At 51.8% G+C, this 21,719-nt stretch overlaps 1 protein-coding gene across 1 annotated transcript in view; it reads right to left on the reverse strand.

Annotated features, from left to right (window-relative positions):
* Positions 1 to 6,405: 6,405 nt before the first annotated feature.
* Positions 6,406 to 21,719, reverse strand: part of OGDHL (oxoglutarate dehydrogenase L) — a 52,172-nt gene continuing 36,858 nt past the window's right edge. The window contains exons 16-23 of the mRNA XM_038744076.1: positions 19,699 to 19,826; positions 12,812 to 12,990; positions 12,079 to 12,150; positions 11,621 to 11,746; positions 10,306 to 10,378; positions 9,518 to 9,681; positions 8,058 to 8,212; positions 6,406 to 7,216 (exon numbers count right to left, since the gene is read on the reverse strand). Of these exons, the coding sequence (XP_038600004.1) occupies positions 7,093 to 7,216; positions 8,058 to 8,212; positions 9,518 to 9,681; positions 10,306 to 10,378; positions 11,621 to 11,746; positions 12,079 to 12,150; positions 12,812 to 12,990; positions 19,699 to 19,826 (1,021 nt within the window). The 3' untranslated portion in view covers positions 6,406 to 7,092. The remainder of the gene's footprint in view (positions 7,217 to 8,057; positions 8,213 to 9,517; positions 9,682 to 10,305; positions 10,379 to 11,620; positions 11,747 to 12,078; positions 12,151 to 12,811; positions 12,991 to 19,698; positions 19,827 to 21,719) is intronic.

The following is a 21,719-nucleotide window of genomic DNA, read 5'->3' on the forward strand; positions in this document are numbered from 1 at the left end:
CTAAACAGCAGTGGCATGGAAGAGAGTTGAGGGCTGACACTCAAGTTTACTGCTTGGAAGGAGGCAATGGTAAGCCACTTCCAGATTTTTACCAAGAAAACTCGATGGATACACTGCCAGAACAATTGCAGATGGAGTTGGGTTGTTCTGGGAGAGATGTGTCCATCGTGTTGCTATAGGTAGGAGGTGACTCGACAGCATAAGACAAGATACAAGATAATCGGGTTGGACACAGTCCCTGTCCCATAAGAGGCTCACCGTCTTAATCCCCATTATACAGATGAGGAACTGAGGCAAAGAGAAGTGATTTGCCCAAGGTCACACAGCAGACACATGGTGGAGTCAGGATTAGAACCCAGGTCCTCTGATTCCCAGGCCTGTGCTATTTCCAGTAGGGGTGTAGCTGCAGTTCTTACAGAAGGGGCTGAGAAGAGGAAAACTGCAGAACTTTGTGCATCCTGTGGGATTCCCCCAGCCAGGTGGTGCCTGCTATGCCGGAGCCCATCCAGACTGGCATTCCGCCTTCCGGGCTTCAGGCCTCACCTTCCTGGAGCAGCAGTGGCAGCTGAAGCAAGCAATGGCAGTAGCATTTCCCCCCTCCTGACTCCCCGGAGCCCAGCCACCTCCTGTCATTCATTTGTTCAATCGTATTTATTGAGCACTCACTGAGTGTAGAGCACTGTACTAAGCACTTGGGAAGTACAAGTCGGCACATATAGAGATGGTCCCTACCCAAAACGGGTTCACGACCTGGGTCCTCGAAGGCCAAGGAGAGTCTTGGAATTGGGGACCAGGTCTTTGAAGCTTTTTATGATGAAGATAATGACCTGAAATCTATCAATCAGTCGAATTGATCGAGCACTTACTAAGCACTTGGGAGAGTACGGTATAACAAAGTTGGTAGACACGTTCCTTGCAATGAGGATGATGATGATGATGGCATTTGTTAAGTGCTTACTATGTGCGAAACAGTGTTCTAAGCGCTGGGAGGATACAAGGTGATCAGGTTGTCCCATGTAGAGCTCACAGTCTTAATCCCCATTTTATAGATGAGGTAACTGAGGCTCAGAGAAGTTAAGTGACTTGCCCAAAGTCACACAACAGACATGTGGCAGAGCTGGGATTTGAATCCATGACCTCTGACTCCAGAGCCCAGTATCTTTCCACTGAGCCACGCTGCTTCTCAATTAAATCCTACTCCTTTCGAGTTAGACTGTGAGGCCCATGGGGAACAGGAACTGTGTCTGCCCTGATGATCTTGCATCTACCTCAGAGGTTAGTACAGTGATTGATACATAGTAAGTTTTTAACAAGTACCCTTAAAAAAAGGTTATAGAACAGTAAGACAAATCTGATCATTTCTTACTGGGGAGTTGTTAGTGAATGACTCTCAAAATGAGATGTCATTTTGCACTGCACCATAGGAGACAGGAAGCAGTGTGGCTTAGTGGAAAGTGCACGGGCTTGGGAGTCAGAGGACGTGGTTTCTAAGCTCGGCTCTGCAACTTGTTTGCTCTGTGACCTTGGGCAAGTCACCTAACTTCTCTGTGCCTCAGTTACCTCATCTGTAAAATGGGGGTTAAGACTGTGAGCCCCACATGGGACAACCTGATTACCTTGTATTTACCCCAGTGCTTAGAACAGTGCTTGGTACATAGTAAGCGCTTAACAAATAACATTATTATTATTATTATCATTATTACTATTATTACTAATTTTGAGCATCCATCTGGTTCCATGCCAGCCCTCCCTGCCTTTTACATTTAACTCCTGCAAGGCTCAATGTGAGCTCAGGGGATGCACATTAAAAAAGGAAATCATGACAGGTCCGGGGCTGGCAAGAAGGTTTCTTGTTTTACGGGAGAGAGGCACTTGTTAAGCACTTACTATGTGCCAAGCACTGTACTAAGCACTGGGGTAGATACTAAATAATAAGTGTGGATACAGGCCCTGTCCCTCATGGGGATCACAGTCCAAGTAAGGAGTCAGAATTAGCTTCTATCCCCAATTTTTTCCCTCTCATCTGATCAATCAGTCAGTCATATTTATTGAGCACTTACTGTGTGCAGAGTCCTGTACTAAGTGCTCAGGAAAATACAATATAACAATAAACAGACACATTCCCTGCCCACAATGAGCTTACATCACATGGTTTTGCTTGAATGAATGAATGAATGAATACTTGGATTGTGAGCCCCGTGTGGGACAGGGACTGCATCCAACCTGATTAACTCATATCTAACCCAGAGCTTAGAACAGTGCCTGGCACATAGTAAGCACTTAATAAGTGCTATTATTATTAATAATAATTATTATTATTGAGGTGCCAGAGGATATAGTAGTAGTAGTAGTAGTAATGCTATTTATTAAATGCTTACTGTGTGCAGAGCACTATACTACGTACTGGGAGAGACCTCATGGGTGGGAATTAGAGCTCTGCATCCCTCGAGGAGCTCCAAGTCTAGGAGTATAAGCAATAATAATAATAATAATAATGGTGGTATCTGTTAAGCGCTTACTATGTGCAAAGCACTGTTCTAAGCGCTGGGGAGGTTACAAGGTGATCAGGTTGTCCCATGGGGGACTCACAGTTTTAATCCCCATTTTACAGATGGGGGAACTGAGGCCCAGAGAAGTGAAGTGAGACTTACCCAAAGTCACACAGCTGGCAGTTGGCAGAGCCGGAATTTGAAACCACGATCTCTGACTCCAAAGCCCGGGCTCTTTCCACTGAGCGACGGAGACAGACACCAGGAATGATGAAACGTTCAAACGCTAAACGGAATAAAACTCGAGCCGACTACAAGAGATAAAAAACAAAAGCAGTAGGGTGCTGTGGCTTGGAATGAATTTCAGACTCTCAGAAACAGAGTCCTAGGCACACCCATAGCCGCATTGACTGCTATAGCAGCCACTCATCTGCCCAAGGTTTTAATAATAATAGTAATTGGCATTTGTTAAGCGCTTACTATGTGCAAAGCACTGTTCTAAGCGCTGAGAAAAATAACCACTTCTCCCCGTCGGGGAATTGAACCCCGGTCTCCCGCGTGACAGGCGGCAATACTCACCACTATACTAACGAGTTTTGTGGAGGAGTCATTGTTGTAGGTGTTTTTCCTGCCAGGGTGGTGGAAGGAGGTTGGGATGGGGGGGTCGTCATGGGGCAAGGGAGAGCTGGTTCCAGTCCCCAGGGAGTAGCGTGGCTGGCTGTCTGGTGGGAGAACACTGAGTGCAAACGGCAACAACTTTTATCCCGGGCCCGGCATGTACAGAGCTTGTTGGGAGCAGGGACCCTAGGTGGTGGGAGGAAATATGGCAGTGAAGTTCGGCAGTTACCATAGATGTTTTGCCCAGTCGCAGTGGAGAGGGTACGAACAACTTGTTTGACACGTTTGTAAAGGAATGGTAGGAAACTTGACTGTAAGCTTGTCATGGGCAGGGTGCATTTCTAACTCTTGTATTATCATCATTATTATTATTAACAGTGGTATGTTAAGCACCTACTATGTGCCAGGCACTGTACTAAGCACTGGGGTAGATATGAGGTAGTCAGGTGGGACAGAGTCCCTGTCCCACATAGGGCTCACGGTCTTAATTCCCATTTTATAGATGAGGAAACCAAGGCACAAAGAAGTTAAGTGACTTGCCCAGGGTCACACAGCAGACTAGAGGTGAGTCGTGATTAGAACCCAGGTCCTTCTGACTCCCAGCCCTATACTCTATCCACTAGGCAATACTACTTCCCTATCATATTGTACTCTCCCAAGCTCTTAGTACAGTGCTGTACACGCAGTAAGGGCTCAGTAAATACCACTAATGAGGAGGAGGATGATAATAATAATAATGATGGTATTTGTTAAGCACTTACTATGTGCAAAGTACTGTTCTAAGTGCTGGGGGATACAAGGTGATCAGGTTGTCCTACATGGGGCTCACAATCTTAATACCCATTTTCCAGATGAGGGAACTGAGGCACAGAGAAGTTAAGTGACTTGCCCAAAGTCACACAGCTGACAATTGGCAGAGCCAGGATTTGAACCCATGACCTCTGACTCCAAAGCCCGGGCTCTTTCCACTGAGCCACAAGGGGATGGTACGGTGTGGCCAAGGGACTTTTTTTTAGAAAAGGGGTTAGGTACATGGGTGTATTTGAAGGCAGTGGGGAAGGAGTCCCTGAAGTGAGTGGTTGAAAATGGCAGCCAGGGAGGGGGCAAATGTTTAAATAAGGGGCAAAGAAATCGGGTCAGAGGCCCAGGTGAGGGGGATAGTTTTTGAAAGGAGGCAGGAGATCTCTTGAGAGACGGCAGGGGAATGATGAGAGTTGATGAGGGGGCAGAAAGGGTGAGAAGCAGCATGGTTCAGTGGAAAGAGCCCAGGCTTAGGAGTCAAAGGTCATGGGTTCTAATCCCTACTCACCATATGTCTGCTGTGTGACCTTGGACAAGTCACTTCACTTCTCTGGGCCTCAGCTACCTCATCTGTAAAATGGGGATTAAGACTGTGAGCCCCACATGGGACAACCTAATCACCTTGTATCCCCCCTAGCGCTTAGAACAGTGCTTTGCACATAGCAAGCGCTTAGCAAATGCCATCATTATTATTATTATTATTATTAGAAGAGATTTTCAGAGTTCACACCTGATAGTTCCAATTTTGTCAGCAAAAACAGCTAGGCCATCGGGATAAGAGGTAGGGGGCAGGGGGCTTGAAGAAGGAGTTAAGTCATAAACAGCTGGCACAAGCGATGAATATGGGAGTCATCATCATCAATCATATTTATTGAGCGCTTACTATGTGCAGAGCACTGTACTAAGCGCTTGGGAAGTACAAATTGGCAACATATAGAGACAGTCCCTACCTAACATTGGGCTCACAGTCTAAAAGGGGGGCTCGAGTCAATAAGGATAGAGAAGTATTGTTGCTGGGCAGAGTTTAAGCAAGTGAGGATGAGCTTCAGATGGATGAGGTCAGCCTAACATCTGGACTTCCTTCAGTAGCGTTAGCACGAGAGCAAAAGAAGTAGATTCCAGAGCCATGAATGGTACAAGATCGACGGAGGGATGGGAGCAAGGGAGTTGAGTTTGGTGGCGAGAATGTGGATTTGTGCACCAATAGAGGACAGGTTGGAAAGGGAGACCAAATGGATTATGATGGCTGGCATAACTGGAGGAGGGGGAGGGAAGCAGGTCGAGACCGGAGGCCTCTGTTCGGCTGGGGAGCTAGATGAGTTTTGAGGAGAGGGGTGTGTGGGAGAGGGGGCAGGTGAGCAGGCTGTGGTCAAGAGAGTGGGATTGCACAGCTGGAGAGGTAAGAGATTGACCAGTGACTAGAGACGACATCAAGAGTGGGTCCAAGTTGGTGAAACATTACAATGAGCAATTTTCTATTTACCATTTTTTATTTCATTGTTATTTTTGTTTCTGATTTTGATACATACCCACACCACCCAGAACAAATGAGCACACCGATCACAGAAAGGACGACAGAAGACTCATTACGTTGCCCAGTAAAACAGGGCACAATAAAAAAAGCTCCGGCCATTATATAGCTGCAGCCCCCGTTTTTGCTGAAATTCTCATTTATAACAGCATGGAATCGCGTGTTGCTTGAAGTCTACTGCATTCATGAGATCAGTTGGTCCACACTAAGGAAAAAGCAAGAGGCTGACAGGCCCCCTGGGCTGAACCAGACTGAGGTGGTATCCCAAAGCACTGGCTTCAAAAATGGAAGCAACAAAGGTTTTTTAAAGGCAAAAGACACAGCCAATGAAACTAGCTCGGAAACTTGAGGAAGGGCTCAGAATTACAGCAGCATCAGATCCATTAGTTTGGTCTCTCACTTTTGTCCAATTTAATGCCTTCTCACACCTAGTTGAAAACCAGAATCATGATAGGTCAAGAACTTAAAGATCCACATCATTTCTCATCTGCATCTCCAGAGATATTGTCAGGCTGCAAGGGCAAGTGCAGTTACTACAACGCTGGTGATCCACAAACAGCAAGAAAGGCCCTGGGAGCCTCAGCCCAGATGCTCCCTGGCAGCAGGTTCGATTCAGCTATTCGGACCTTCAGCCTCCCACCAAATTCTCATGATTCTCACCACTTTTGTGGGGTGTGTACACACTCTCCGTTGTGTATGGGCATACATGCATGCACAGTGCTCAGAGTGGGTTGCCATTCCAAGGCATCTGTTCTTGCCCATCTCCTGCCCAAAAGTCTGGGCCTGGCAGGCAAGAAAGGATGCCCGGTTCCTATTTCCTGACCATGAGGTGAGATCTGTGAGATTTTGTGGCCTTGGGGCAAGTCACTTGACTTTTCTGTGCCTCAGTTACCTCATCTGTAAAATGAGGATTAAGACTGTGAGCCCTCTGTCAGACAGGAACTATGTCCAACCCAAATTGCTTGTATCCACCCCAGCATTTAGTACAGTGCCTGGCACATTTTAAGCCCTTAACAAATACCAAAATTATTCATTATTATCTGGGGGTTCTCTAGAAAATTGGGCCCAGAGTGCCTACTGGAAGCAGGTGAGAAAGTTCAGCCCCTCCCATCAGATATGGGACTGGAGACTGAGGGGAGATGTAGGTTTGCTTGGAGGAAACCTCACCTCAGGGTCAGAAACAAACCAGAGTTGTCCATCCTCTGGCTCCTCGACAGCTCCAGTCTCCCAGTGGGAAGGAACTCCAAGGAGATTGGACAAACGCTCTGAGCCCTAAATCCCTTCAGGAGACCCAGCACGTCAGCAACGTTAGGGGCTCCTCCCATGGCAACCCAGTCAGTACACCCCGCAAGATATCACCCACACCCCCACACCTCCCATACCTAGGCTCTACCACTCTAGTAAAACTCAAGAGCAAATTCCCTTTAATATTTTAGGTGCCTTTTCCCTTCTTTCTTGGTCACCTAATGACCTAAGGGAGTCCTCTTCCAGACTCTTGTGCTACACATAAGGAAAAGCAGTCAGCTGATAAGGACCGCCTTCCCCTGGACACTGTCCTTCTCTGGTAACAGACCATTCTTTGGAAGGTGATTGCATGGCCCACCCTGCGGCCAGATGCAGGTGGGAGGAACGGAAATGCCTTTCCAGCTCCCACTAGAAAGTCTTTCCCTCAAAGGCCTCCAGGTTGAACGCGGTGTCCAGGAACCTCTTCAGGGACACCAGGTGAGCATTCTTGTTCCCGGTCGCCGGGGCAGCGGCTGGATCCCGACCAACATACCTGGGCAACACAAAACAAGCAGTTACCCTAGAACACCTGGCCCTCCTGAGTCAGACCCTAGGGTCCACTCCGGGGTATCCTGAGGAGACAGTTGGCCAGAGTCCTCTGAGTTATGAGCCCTTTTCAAGCAGACAAAACAGCCTGAAAACTAGGACCACCTACCACCCTTTCAGCCTCCAAGTGCCCTGGGTGTGTAGGGGGAAATGAGGATCTTTGAATGTAAGCCTTTGAGATGGAGACCCACTGGTAGAAGCTGTGTTCACAGGCTCTCAAGCAAGCAGCTGGTAGATCTCAGGGCGGGGAGCAGGGGGAAGGAAAAGGGAGGAGCAGGAATCCCCATGTGAGACAGTGAGCCCCATGTGGGACAGGGACAGTGTCCAACTTGATTAGCTCATATCTACCCCAGAACTTAATCCAGTGCCTGGCACATAGCAAATGCTTAACTGGCTCTGTAACTTGTCAGCTGTGTGACTTTGGGCAAATCACTTAACTTCTCTGTGCCTGTTACCTCATCTGTAAAATGGGATTAAGACTGTGAGCCCCATATGGGACAACCTGATTACCTTGTATCTCCCCCAGTGCTTGGCACATGGTAAGTGCTTTAAAAATCTCATTATTATTATTATAAATACTATTTTTTTAAAAAAGGAGGAAGAGGAAAAGGGAGGATGAGGACAAGGAAGAGGTGAAGGAGGGAAAGGATGAGGAGAAAGTTCTGGAGATATTCCCCTTCCGCACCAGACAGAAGGGAGGAGGACCCAGCTCATTGCCTCCTCCTCTTCCCTCATTCACCTCAATACCAAAGCCTCCCAGCTCCCTCCAGGAGGCCCCGGGTCCGTACCATATGGGCCGGGCCTGACCCAGGATGGTGAGACAACGGGGCTTGATGTAGTCATAGTAGCCCATGTTCTTGTGTTCTTCCTGACACCAGATGAGTTCGGCGCCTGAGTACTTCTCAGCCTCTTGCTTCACCAGATCGAAGGGGAAAGGCGAGATCTGAGGGAAAGAGGTGGAAGGGTGTGCCTGAGTTTCAGCCTAAGCCCCAAGTCCAGGCTGAGCACCCAGATGCTCTCGGCCACATTCCTGTCATTTGCACTGACTGGCGTTCCCTCAGTCCTTCTCCCAGTCACCCCCGGTCTTCAATCCAGAAAGGGCAGCACTGGCCCCTCTTTCTTATAAGTGCCAGGGGTCGCCCCTCCCTTTCCTAACTGGACTCTGCCCCTATTATAAACCACTACACTCAACTAGCCTCTGCAAAATAGAGAAGCAGCACGGCTTAGTGGATAGAGCACGGACCTGAGAGTGAGAAGGACCTCGGTTTTAATCCCAGCTCCACCGCTTGTCTGCTGTGTGACCTTGGGAAAGTCACCTAACTTCACTGGGCCTCAGTTACCTCGTCTGTAAAATGGGGATTAAGATTGTGAGCACCATGTGGGACGGGGACTGGGTCCAACCTGATTGGGTTGTCTCTACCCCAGCACTTAGAACAGTGCTTGATAAGCAGTTAACAAATATGATCATTAAGGTTCTAATCCCAGCTCCGCCACAGTACAGTGCTCTGCACACAGTAAGCGCTCAATAAATACAATTGAATGAATGAATCTGCTGTGTGACCTTAGGCAAGTAACTTAACTTCTCTGGACCTCAGTTACCTCATCTATAAATTGGGGATTAAGAGCGCAAGCCCCATGTGGGACAAGGACTGTGTCCAACCAGATTAATTTGTACCTGCCCCAGAATTTTGAACAGTGTTTGGCACATAGTATGCACTTAACAAGTTCCATACTTATTACTGTAATTATAAAATGGGGATAAACCATCTGTTCTCCATCCCTTTTAGACAGAGAGGCTTATATTGTAACTGCTCCAGTGTTTTGTACACTGTTTGGCACATAATAAGTACTTAAGAAATACCACAGATATTGCGATTATAAGGCTGGGCTGGAGGTAGCACTAGGAAGGAGAAGCAGAGCTGCCTGACTAGTTTGTATCAGACTCATTTCTTCTAGTCTCCAGGCTCATACTAATGTGTAGATCAAATGAGCTTCAAACCATGAGCTCCCACAGAGGGCCTGCACCCAGGCCTCAAAGGACCTGATTCCAGCTCTCTTGGCGTTTCCACCCTGGCAGAGGGCCGGGGGCAGAGTGCTGGGGGATAGTGGACAGGTCCTCCTCAAGCTTCTCCCAAGGTGCTGGGGAGAGAGTAATCCCACTGACTGCTGGCCAGAAGAAAGGCCAATGGAGCCCTGCTGACAGAATCCAGGATCTTGCCCCGGAAACAGCTGCGCTCTGGCCACCAACCTGCTCCAGCCTAGTGATGGCCACTAGTTTTTCCAGGTCTTGGTTCTTCCTTTCCTTCACCAGGTCATAGTAGACCTTCCCCGTGCAGAGAATCAGCCGCTTCACCTCCTTCGGAGCCTGGGCTGCGGCTCCGCCCTCAGGGATGACCCTCCGGAATCTGGTCGCTGTCCAGGATGAGGAACCACGATTAGGAACTGTGGGGTAGTGACCCCCAAGACCTCATGACTGCTCAGAGCTCCACACCCAACTCGAGGCTTCGTGACACACTTGGGCCTCCATGACCCACCAGGAGCTTTCAAATCCCACTCGTGACTCTGCGTCTCACTAGGGGTGCCCTCCCTGAGGTCTCCCACAAGGCTACCTCGGGTCGAGGATCCTTACCTTTGCTATAAGGGAAGGCTGGGAGAAGAGGGCCCATGGCACAACCAGGAGGAAAAATGCCCCCACCTCACTGTGTGTCTTGCCTGCTCCCTGTTTTGCCAACAGCCTGGGGCCCCCTAGAAAAACCCGTGGGAATCAGCTTTTCCTGGTGGCCCCAGGGACACATTCCCTACTCTTCACCAAAGCCAGCACAGAGGGAGGCAGTCTGGGTGGTCCGACATCATAGGGGTCTGTCTCCATTCCCAATGCCTTGGTTTTCAGGTTTGGAGTCGGGGCTTGGGAGGAAGCCCAGGCAGCTCCAGCCTCCCTTTCCGCCCCCTCCCAACCCCTCCCGTCCCATCTGCTCCGGGACGGGGTTCTGGACACCACGGCTGCTGTCGGTGGGCACACCGCAGAGTCACCATTACCGGAAACCATCTCATCGAAGCCAGACTTCGCTTCCAGGTGTCTCAGAAGGGACTTTGGAGTAAAGATGATCAGCTGGAAAAGAAAATTTCAGAAGCTGCTGGGGGGCCCCACTGCCCAGAGGGCAGGTCGGCACAGAGGCTCTGCTCGCACCCCCAGTTTCAGCGGAGATCAGAGACCTGCCCACTATCCTGGCCCCAGCCCGGGGGACTTCCAGCAGAGCTGTGGATGATCTGTCTGGGTGCCAAGGTCAGCTCGCAATACTGTGAATGAATGAATGAATGAATGAGGGAACAGCCCTTTGTCACCCCCGCCCTCCCCTCACCTCTCCTACCACCTGGAGCCAAAATAAGCTGGGCTGCAGCTCCGCCTGAAGCCACCCCCAACCTCCTCCCTATCCCAATCCTATTCTCTCCTTCTCCCCATCCTCCCAGCCCTGCTGACACTACTTTGGGGGAGGATGGCAGGATGGACAGGCTGCATGACTATGTAACCTGTCAACACATAGGTGGCTGTCCTGCTATGCCCAGTTTACCTGCCCTAACCCTTAGGTACTGGCAGCAAAGTTACAGATTGGGCCAGGAAAGGGGACTTTTTTTGTGAATTGGGGTACTACAGATAGACCCTGAATAGACGTCTAATAAATATGAAGTCTATTAAGCAAAGTACTGGGATAGATACGAGGTTTTGAGACTGGACCTAACTGTCCCACAATGAAGTAATAGTCACAGTATTTACTGGGTACTTACTGTGTGCAAAGCCTGTACTGAGCTCTGGGAAAGAGTACACAGCTCCCAAACTATCCTTTGCCCATTTCACAAGACCCAGAAACTTACCTAGGGTCAGACGGCAGGCCAGTGGCAGAGCTGAGACTCAAACCCGAGTCTCCTTTGTCAAATTTTACAAGACACTTAGAGGTTCAGTGTCTTGCCCAGGGTCACAAAGCAGGCCAGTAGCAGAGCTGGGACTCGAACCCAAATCTCCTGACTGCCAGTCCTGGGGTCTCTCCCCTCGGCCCAGCTTCCCAGAACAGGCTAACCGCCCCAGAACTAATACTGCAGAATGTGCTCAGCCTGAAGCCTAATTTTCCCTCTAGGATAATGTAAAGGACAATTATACGAACATGTGTGCGTGACCCTCCTATCCAGCTTGGCGAGTCTCTTCAGATGCATCAAAACCGAGATCCAATAAGCTCAATTCACTTCCCAAGCCACTAGAGTGGCTCCCCATGAGACCTCCGGGCCCCCTCCCCCACCAACGAGCTGGCAGGGCTCATCTGTCGCTGCCACCAGAAGCGAGCGGGGCCTGGTGACTCACCGGCTTCCGGAACGGGAGCAGAATCTGCCGCCTGAGCACGTGGAAATAATTAGCCGGGGTGGAGCAATTCACGACGATCCAGTTGCAGTCGTACAGCTGGCCCACCTCAAAGTCATCGCGGAACTCCTGGAAGCCAAGCATCCCCCCCAGGTCTGAGCTGGACCCGCTCCCTAGCCCCGCTCCACCAGGTCTCTCTCCCCTGCCAGACAGCGGAGAAAACCATAGGGGCCGGAGTACCCGCTGCTGTTCTGGGGCCCAGGACCGTTAACTCCTCTCCGACTCTCCCAACCCCAAACCCAGCAATCACCAGGCTCACTGAAGATATAGGGAGTGGCGTCCCCCAGGAACCCTATTCCTCTGGGAGACCCCCAAGGCTGTCAGCAAGTGCCTGAAGAGGCAAGGATGAAGGCGGTCAGGAAGGCCCCTAGACTCGCCCTCCTTCCCGACCGGATACCAACCGGGTAGGCGTCCGAGTCGTCGTTGCTCATCTGTAGAAACCTCTCTGGTCGAGCCGATGAGTGTTCTGGTCCCTGCAAATGACGTGTTTCTGCCCCCAGCCCTTTGCCTCCCATCACCTCCCGCCACCCCTGCATCTTCTCCCTGCCTCCCAGTTCCAGACAGAAAAGCCAGGACTCTGCCTCGGCCTGAAATCTGGATTTCTGGATCTCTGGGGTTGTGGAGCTGCTTCCAGCCAGAGCTGCCAGAGCGGTAGGACGAGGGTGTTGTTAGAGTGTACTCTCCCAAGTGCTTAGCACAGTGCTTTGCAAACAGCAAGCGCTCAATAAATATGACTGAATGAACGAATGAATGAAGTGTGGGTGCCCAGGAGGGCAAGCAGTTCCTCCCTGTGCCATGGTACCCTGGCAGAGCCATCGGTTGGCTGGGCCGTGAGGTGACCCAGGAGGGCCCGACTCAGGATCCTGAACCCAGGAGCCGGGAAGACAGTAGGATTGTCGAGTTCAGTCCCTGATGTGGAGTGAAGCTAGCCAGAGGAGAGGGGGTGCTCAGAGCCCTTGTTCCAGAGGGTTGGAAACTGTCCTATTATCTTCATAGGGGACTTGAAGACAAAAATCGAAATAAGATAATTCTAAGATCAGAGATCCGGAACTGCCCTTACATGGTGGAAGAGGCCTTACCTGTTGCTCTGTGACTCCTGCCCACCACCCCTCAGCCCCGGCCGCGGCCCCTTACCATGCCCTCCATGCCGTGGGGCAAGAGCAGGACGATGCCGTTGTGGCGGACCCACTTGGCCTGGCCCGAGCTGATGAACTGGTCGATGATGCACTGAGCGGTGTTGTGGAAATCACCGAATTGGGCTTCCCAGCACACCAACGCGTTGGGACTTGCCATGGCAAAGCCAAGTTCAAAGCCTAAACGCCCCCCAGGGAAAAGAGACACAGACCCAAATGCCCTGTCATTCACCAAAACACCAACCAAACACCAGCCCCGAGACCATCACCCACCTCCATTCCCTGTAGGAGGGGGCTGACCCAACTCAGGAGGCCCACCTACCCACATAGAGAGCGACGTCCCAGGCAACTGCTCAAGCCAGTCTCACACACTGACAAATAACCTGCTGGCGCACACATCTGAATTAGCCAGATGTTTCAGGCCATGCATACTTTCAGCCTAGTAAGCCTTTCTGGGCCAGAGCTTAGCCCAACCTCCTAGATTCCTTTGAGGGGCAAGTGCTGGGACTGGGTAAAAGCAGGGCACATTCTGGATAACCGAATTCATGACTGCTGGTGGCACTAGGCACGTGACTCCTCTCAGTCCCAGCCAGCCCAGAATGGGCAGCTCTACATCTGGCAAAGCCGGCTTTCCTCGGCAAGTTCCGTGGGACTTTTCCTCAGGGTCTTCCGTGGACTCAGGTGAGCCAAGCAGGTGAGCAGGATGCGGGCCCGGAGCCCTCATCTGACCAAGAGCCCCACTAATCCACTGGGAACGTCTCTAAGGGCCTGCAAGGATAAGGGGGCACTTCCAAGCATCTCTCTCTAGACTGTAAGCTTGTTGTGGGCAGGGATTGTCTACCTACTCTGTTGTATCATTCTCTCTCTCAAGCACTAAGTACAATACTCTGCACACAGTAAGCACTCAATAAATACCACTGATGATGACGATTGATGATCTCCATGTAGCTGAAAGGGATCCCGTCATCATTCATCATTCCCAACACCCCCCACAACCTCTGCTCTGACCTCAGGGAAATCCCTGCCCTGGTCCCAGCCGCCTCTCCCCTCCTCCCCCATCCCCTGTCGAGCTCTCCCTGGCAGAGGGCAGGGGGACCTCAGGAGTCCAGGGACCACCCCGTGTCTTAAGTGTCTTTTCAAAAGACAGGTGGCACAGGGGAAGCATCTCTTAAGGGGGCCAGCCACATATCTGCCGTGCACAGGGTGGTGATTGTTTTTAATTGGCAGGGGACGTGTTTACCAACTCTGCTGTATTGTATTCTCCCAAGCACTTATAATAATAATAATGATGGCATTTATTAAGCGCTTACTATGTGCAAAGCACTGTTCTAAGCACTGGGGGCTTAGAACGTCTAGACTGTGAGCCCACTGTTGGGTAGGGACCGTCTCTATATGTTGCTAACTTGTACTTCCCAAGCGCTTAGTACAGTGCTCTGCACACAGTAAGTGCTGAATAAATACGATTGATTGATTGATTGATTGATTGATTGAGAAGCTGAGATCAGTTGGATCCCTGTTCCCAGCCTGGCACTGGCAGGGATCAAAGACCCAACGCGAGGGTTGAGATTAATTCTGCTGACCACGGACCTGTCAATGGAGCCCGGGGGCAGGGGGCAGCCCTGCTTTGTCACCTTTCCCTAGAAGGGGGCCTGCTCATTGGGGTTTTCCAGGTGGCAGAGAGGAACAAAATCCAGTCAGAGGGAGCTGTGAGTGGGGAATTGAGTTGGGGAGGGAAGTGGCTTGGGGCACCCCAAGGCTTCATCCCCTAGCTTGTCCCCTGTCCAGTTCATCCTCTCATCAGCCCACTTCTCAGGCAATCCCATCCCAGGGAATTGCCTTAAGCCTCTTTGGGATATGGCCTTGGGACCCTGCAGACTCAGGGTGGGCCTGCTCTTCCTACCGGAGGGCTCGGCTCCCAGCCAGCCAGCACTTTCCCTCTTTGGACCCTCCTCAGCAAGAGGCTGAGGTCCCCACCTGCCCACTGGGGCTGATGCAGAGAAACACGGGGGAACCCGTCCTCTCCACGGGCCAGCCAGGCCTTTCCCTCCGGCTCACATCTACACTTCCATCGTTCCAAGGCTCACCGTCACTCATCCCACCGGCCAGGAAACTTGGGGCTACGTAAGCTTGGAGCAGCAGTGTGGCCTAGTGGATAGAGCAGAGGCCTGGTTGTCAAAAGAAGCTGGGTTCTAATCCTGTGCGACCTTGGACAAGTCACCTCACTTCTCTGTGCCTCAGTTACCTCATCTACAAAATGGGGCTTAAGATCATGAGCCCCACGGGGGACAAGGACTGTGTAAAACCCAATTTGCTGGTATTCACTCCAGCACTTAGTACAGTGCCTGGTACATAGTAAGTGCTTAACAAATACTATTATTATTATTATTAAAGTGCTGGGCCAGCCAGAGCCCCAGCTGCAGAGTCCTTCGAGATCTCCCCACCTCCTCAAAGAGACGGTTTGCTACTCCTGCTAGCAATGAATAGCTTTTTGTGGGGAAAAGGTGGTTTGAGCTGTTCAGGCCCCACACTGGGGAGGTTTTCTGCCAGAATGTCCCTCCCAGCAGAGCTGGAGACCCAGCCCAGCCACAGGAGATGGGGGTTAGAAGGTGGCCAAATGTCCAAATCTCTGCCTTTCTTCCGCATCTCGGCCTTCCCCAGAAGGACTACAATCCAGATCCAGACCCAAAAAGACTTCTCGCCACCTGCTCCATCTGGCAAGATACAGCATGGCCTAGTGGATAGATCGCAGGTCCAGGAGTAAGAAGGACCCGGGCTCTATTCCTGACTTCACCACAAGTCTGCTATGTGACATTGGGCAAATCTCTTCACTTCTCCAGGCCTTAGTTACCTCTCATCTGTAAAATGGGGATTAAGACTGTGAGCCTCACGTGGGACAGGGACTGTGTCCAACCCTATTGGTTTGTATTCACCCCAGTGCTTAATACAGTGCCTTAATTATAAGCGCTTAACAAATACTACAATCCTACTCTATCCCAATCCTCCTCGACCTCTCAGCTGCCTTTGAAACTGTGGACCACACCCTTCTCCTCAACACGCTATCCAACCTTGGCTTCACAGACTCTGTCCTCTCGTGGTTCTCCTCATCTCTCCAGCCATTCATCCTCAGTCTCTTTTGCGGGCTCCTCCTCCCCCTCCCATCCCCTTACTGTAGGGGTTCCTCAAGGGTCAGTTCTGTTCTCAATCTACACTCACTCCCTTGGTGAACTCATTCGCTCCCACGGCTTCAACTATCATCTCTACGCTGATGACACCCAAATCTACATCTCTGCCCATGCTCTCTCCCCCTCCCTCCAGGCTCGGGTCTCCTCCTGCCTTCAGGACATCTCCATCTGGATGTCTGCCCGCAATCTAAAACTCAACATGTACAAGACTGAACTCCTTATCTTCCCTCCCAAACCCTGCCCTCTCCCTGACTTTCCCATCACTGTTGAGGGCACTACCATCCTTCCCGTCTCACAAGCCCGCAACCTTGGTGTCATCCTCGACTCCGCTCTCTCGTTCACCCCTCACATCCAATCCATTACCAAAACCTGCCGGTCTCACCTCCGCAACATCGCCAAGATCCGCCCTTTCCTCTCCATCCAAACAGCTACCCTGCTCGTTCAATCTCTCATCCTATCCCGACTGGATTACTGCATCTGCCTCCTCTCCAATCTCCCATCCTCGTGTCTCTCCCCACTTCAATCCATACTTCACGCCGCTGCCCGGATCGTCTCTGTGCACAAACGCTCTGGGCATGTTACTCCCCTCCTCAAAAATCTCCAGTGGCTACCAATCAACCTACGCATCAGGCAAAAACTCCTCACCCTTGGCTTCAAGGCTCTCCATCACCTCGCCCCCTCCTACCTCACCTCCTTTCTCTCCTTCTGCAACCCAGCCCGCACCCTCTGCTCCTCTGCTGCTAATCTCCTCACTGTGACTCGCTCTCACCTGTCCCGCCATCGACCCCCGGCCCACGTCCTCCCCCAGGCCTGGAATGCCCTCCCTCCGCACATCCGCCAAGCTAGCTCTCTTCCTCCCTTCAAAGCCCTACTGAGAGCTCACCTCCACCAGGAGGCCTTCCCACACTGAGCCCCTCCTTCTTCTCCCCCTCCTCCCCCTCCCCATCCCCCCACCTTACCTCCTTCCCCTCCCCACAGCACCTGTATATATGTATATATGTTCGTACATATTTACTACTCTATTTATTTTACTTGTACATATTTATTCTATTTATTTTATTTTGTTAATATGTTTTGTTTTGTTGTCTGTCTCCCCGTTCTAGACCGTGAGCCCTCTGTTGGGTAGGGACCGTCTCTATATGTTGCCAACTTGTACTTCTCAAGCGCTTAGTACAGTGCTCTGCACACAGTAAGCTCTCAATAAATACAATTGAATGAATGAATACAATTATTATTATTATCAGGTAGTAGGATGGTGTACATGCAGAGTGTGACTGTGATCTTTGGTGGGCTTAAGGGGTGGGAGGGAGTTTCCAATGGGCAGACACCATTTTGTCAACCTTTGGGATCTCTGGAACCATGGCTGCCCCTCTCTCTGCTAACCACAACACAGCTCCACTGGGTGGGACACAGGAGGCAAATGGATGCCAGCAGGCTACCTGAACAGCTGCTCTGAGTTTGCGAGACTGAAAGCAAGGAGGACAGAAGACACGGTAAGGTGTCGCCCCAGATGATGCGATACCTCAGCTGAAAAGTTGGGAGGCAACTGCAGCACACAAACCGCACAACCAGGTGCCCTGCGATCCAGACAGGGTGGCAATTTTCAAGCGGAAGCTCGAAGAGGAGTGACACAAAGAAGAAAAACCAGGAACAGTACAGGGTGACTGCAAGCATAGCACAGGACAGTGTGTGCGTGTGTGCGTGTGCACACAGCATGATCACATGTACCTGCATAGTGTGGTCACAAATGCATGCGCCCAGCGTGGTCACATGTGCCTACATAGGGACAGTGTGATCAGGACCATCCATCTCCACAAGCCTTTCCGGCTTCCGCTACATCCCGAGGAAATGTCATCATGTGCAGATCACCTGGACCTAAGAAGGGCTCCTCTCTCTGTCATGGTGCTGAGAGGCCTCACTGCTTAGGGGGAAATGGGGCTCACTGCAACCTCTACTCTCTGAGGGCAACAGCCAGACAGCTGGGCTTCCCACCAGCCCCTCTCTACACCAACCTGGGGAGTTCTGAGTGAGCAAAACCCTCTGTTTCAAGAGCAGGCCTCAGGGGATCATGCTGGGTTGTCAAGAGCCCTGGGCAGGTGTGCGGGTGGGCCTGGGGGAGGCTGCAGGCTCACCCACGGCTCTGTAGCTTTGAAGCCTCCTGACGGCCACAAAGGGACGCCTTGAGTGATGAACACAGAAGGGGAGACACGTCTGAGGCTGTTTCCCCTGCCACGACCTATTCCTGAGTAAGAACTTTCGGGACTTGGAAAAATGCTCTCCACGGGTCGACTGTCAAGAGAGAGCGGAAGAATGAAGCTGTTTGGGTTCAGAGATACGGAAGAAAGATGGCTGCTAAAATCATCAATCTCTTCCTCTCTGGGCCTCGCTCTAGTCTTCTCCTGCCACCAACCTCTTCCTCACGCACTATCCCTTCACGCCCGGCCTGGCGCTGCTCTCCCCGTCTTCAAGTCCTTTTTGAAACCACGTTCCCTCCAGGGAGCCTACCCAAGTTAATCTCTCCTCTCCCCACCTTATCTCCCCCACTTCAGTACTGCCGCTACACCACTCTGCACCACCTAAACTCTTTGGTTACCACCACCCCGACAGCGCTTAGGTTCATCTCATTTCCTCTAGTACTCCCCCAACCTATCATTTATTTTAGCATTACAGGGGAGGGATCATCATCAATATCATCATCGTAAGTGGCATTTAGTGAGAACTTGTGTCCAAAGCACTACACTAAGTGCTTGGGAAAGTGCAATACCACAGAGTTGGTAGACACGTTCTCTGCCTCCAGTGAGCTTACGGTCTAGGGAGATCGTGTCTTCTAACTCCTTCAAAGTCTCCGGATGGTTAGGCCATGGCTCTGCGACTGGCAGGTGTCCAGTAAATGCTATTGATTGATCGATCGATCGAATCAAGTTTGGGAGTTTCCCAGCTCCATGACCTCAGCCTGCATGGGTTCTCTCGGGTTACCGAGCAACAAGTTCTCTGTCCACAATGCCAGACAGGAGTGTCACTGTTTGAAAGTCCCTGCTAAGGAGGAGTCCCACCCCTCTGAATGGAGGAAAGGCAGCCTATTCAGCCTGGAAGAATAAGGCGATGGGAAAGGTCTAACTGGGGGTGCTCCGGGGTTAAACACAGATCTCCTAGCAACCCTCCTAGTGACCCTGCTCCGGCCTCCTGCATCACTCTATGCTGGGCTGACTGGACCGATCCCCACTCTCCGGTACCAAGTTTCATTTACCCCTAGGGAGTGGGAGGGCAGGTCGATTTCAATTCTTGAAGGTGAGGGGGCCATACCTGGGTGCCCCCAGTTCAGTGACACCCCGGGTCCTAAAAAAACAGCCTGGGCACCTCCCCTGCCACCACTCCCCAGGACCCGGGGCAGCAAGCTCAAGTCTACTCCCTCCCGACCAAGCCCTTCCACCTGTCAGCCTGGTGGCAGGCTCCACTCTCGCTCCATCCCCCACCCCCACACTCCCCGGGCCTCCCTCCCTTCTACCACCTGCTTCGAAAGAGGGCCGCAGGAGGCGAGCTCCATCTGGGCGACTTCAGGCCCCCGTGGGCTCAATGGGAAGCCCCTCTGTGCTCGCTCCTGCCCCTCAGCATGCTCTCCCGCTCCCTGCCTGCGATGGCCCGCTCCCCCTCCCCCTTCCGCCGCACAGAGCCTGCCCACGCTGGGGACGCGGGAGCCGAGACCTACCCAGGACGCCGTACTCGGAGAGAGAGCTGTTGCAGACCGTGTACGGGGCTTGGTCCGGCCAGAGGTGGTTCATGGGCACGCAGGTCCTCCGGTCCACTTCCTGGTCATGCAGCACGTGGTGCCGGTGGCTGCGGACAGACAGAGCCAGCAGTCGATCTCTGAATGGCCTGCCCTGCCCCTTCTGGGGCACAAGTGGCCAGACCAATCAGTCAATCATATTTACTGAGTGCTTACTGTTTGCAGAGCACAGTACTAAGTGCTTGGGAGAGTACACAACAACAGCGTTATACCATAAGAAGCAGCGTCGCCTAGTGCAGCGTGGCTCAGTGGAAAGAGCCCGGGCTTCGGAGTCAGAGGTCATGGGTTCAAATCCCAGCTCCGCCAATTGTCAGCTGTGTGACTTGGGGCAAGTCATTTCACTTCTCTGGGCCTCAGTTACCTCATCTGTAAAATGGGGATTAAGACTGTGAGCCCCCTGTGGGACAACCTGATCACCTTGTAACCTCCCCAGCACTTAGAACAGTGCTTTGCACATAGTAAGCCCTTAATAAGTGCCATTATTATGATTATGATTATTATTATTAGTGGATAAAGCACGGGTCTGGAAGTTAGAAAGGCCTAGTTCTAATCCTGGCTCCGCCACTTTCTGCTGTCTGACCTTGGGTATGTCCCTTCACTCCTCTGTGACTGTTACCTCATCTGTAAAATGAGGATTAAGGCTGTGAGCCCCATGTGGGACATGACTGTGTCCAACCTCATTAGCTTGCATCTATCCCAGTACTCAGTACAGTGCTTGGCACATAGTAAGTGCTTAACAAATACCATTTTTAAAAAAAGTTGGTAGACACAGTCCCTGTCCATGACAAGCTTACAGTCTAGAGGCCAGACACACCGGCACTGGCCGATCAGCCGCCGTCGGGGCTCCGGATGGAGAACTGGAGAAAGCCCTCACTGCGGGGCGGGGGGAACCGGGCCTCGGGCATAGAGAGGGTCGGTAGACCAGGGAGCGGTCACCCCAGTCACAGTGGCTGGAAGAGAAGACCACAGACTGGAGGCTCCTTTTCAGCAGGAATCCTGTCTACCCGCTCTATTGAATTATACTTTTCCCAGCACTCGGTACAGTGCTCTGCTCACAGAGTGTACTCAATAAATGCCATTGATTGATTGATGGAGTTGCCCTGCAACCACCAGCTGTGCACAGCCCCAAGGAACCCCCTCACCCCATGTCCTCACCCCCGCGGGGTCCAAGCCCTTGGCAACCCAACCGCTTGGAGAGAGGGCTCTGCAGTCAAAGGGCAGAAGTGCGGAAAACAGATCAGCGGCAGCCTCAAGAACCCAAGTGGCCAGAGGCCACTCCTGCAAGTTTTCCTGCACCTGAGAATCTCTCAGGACCAACTAGACCTGACGTGTACTTGGCCCGCTCTTGTCCCCCTCCTAGCTCTCCCCAGCCCCCATCAATCAGCATTAGAGTGGCACTCCAGGGCCCATTATCCAAACAGAGATGGTGGAGCCAATTACTGTGACCCATTAACTCGCTGAGTAATGAGCCAGACTCACCAAGTGAAGCACATCAATATGTCCACGCCCCCCACCTCTAGGCCCACCGCTGCTGGTACCACCCCACTCGCCGAATCGCCCGTCACTTCCCTAATGACTGTGGCCTGGCCCAGCCCAGCCACTGGGGAGGGAGCTGGCCTTTCCCTGGGCCCACCCCTCTGCGGCCCCCCCGGAGAGAGCAGAAGGCCAAGCCTCGATGGGCCCAACAGGGACCACCCCAGGCTGGGGTGGGACCCCCCACAAGGTAGCCAGGGTCTCTGGGCTGTGGCCTCCCTCTGTCTCCCCACTCTGGGACCTGCTACTGGTAAGGGGACTGAACTAATTAACCCCAGACGCCCCCAGCCCGCAGCCAAGAGCCAACCGTGCTCTGGGCCAAAAGGGAGTTAACTTAGATGTTGGATTTTATTATCAACTCATTTTTACTGGGCCCAGCAAGTGAGTACCCACAGCAACCAGCTTATAGG

Source organism: Tachyglossus aculeatus, chromosome 3 (assembly GCF_015852505.1).
Source record: "Tachyglossus aculeatus isolate mTacAcu1 chromosome 3, mTacAcu1.pri, whole genome shotgun sequence".
Classification (NCBI taxonomy): domain Eukaryota; kingdom Metazoa; phylum Chordata; class Mammalia; order Monotremata; family Tachyglossidae; genus Tachyglossus; species Tachyglossus aculeatus.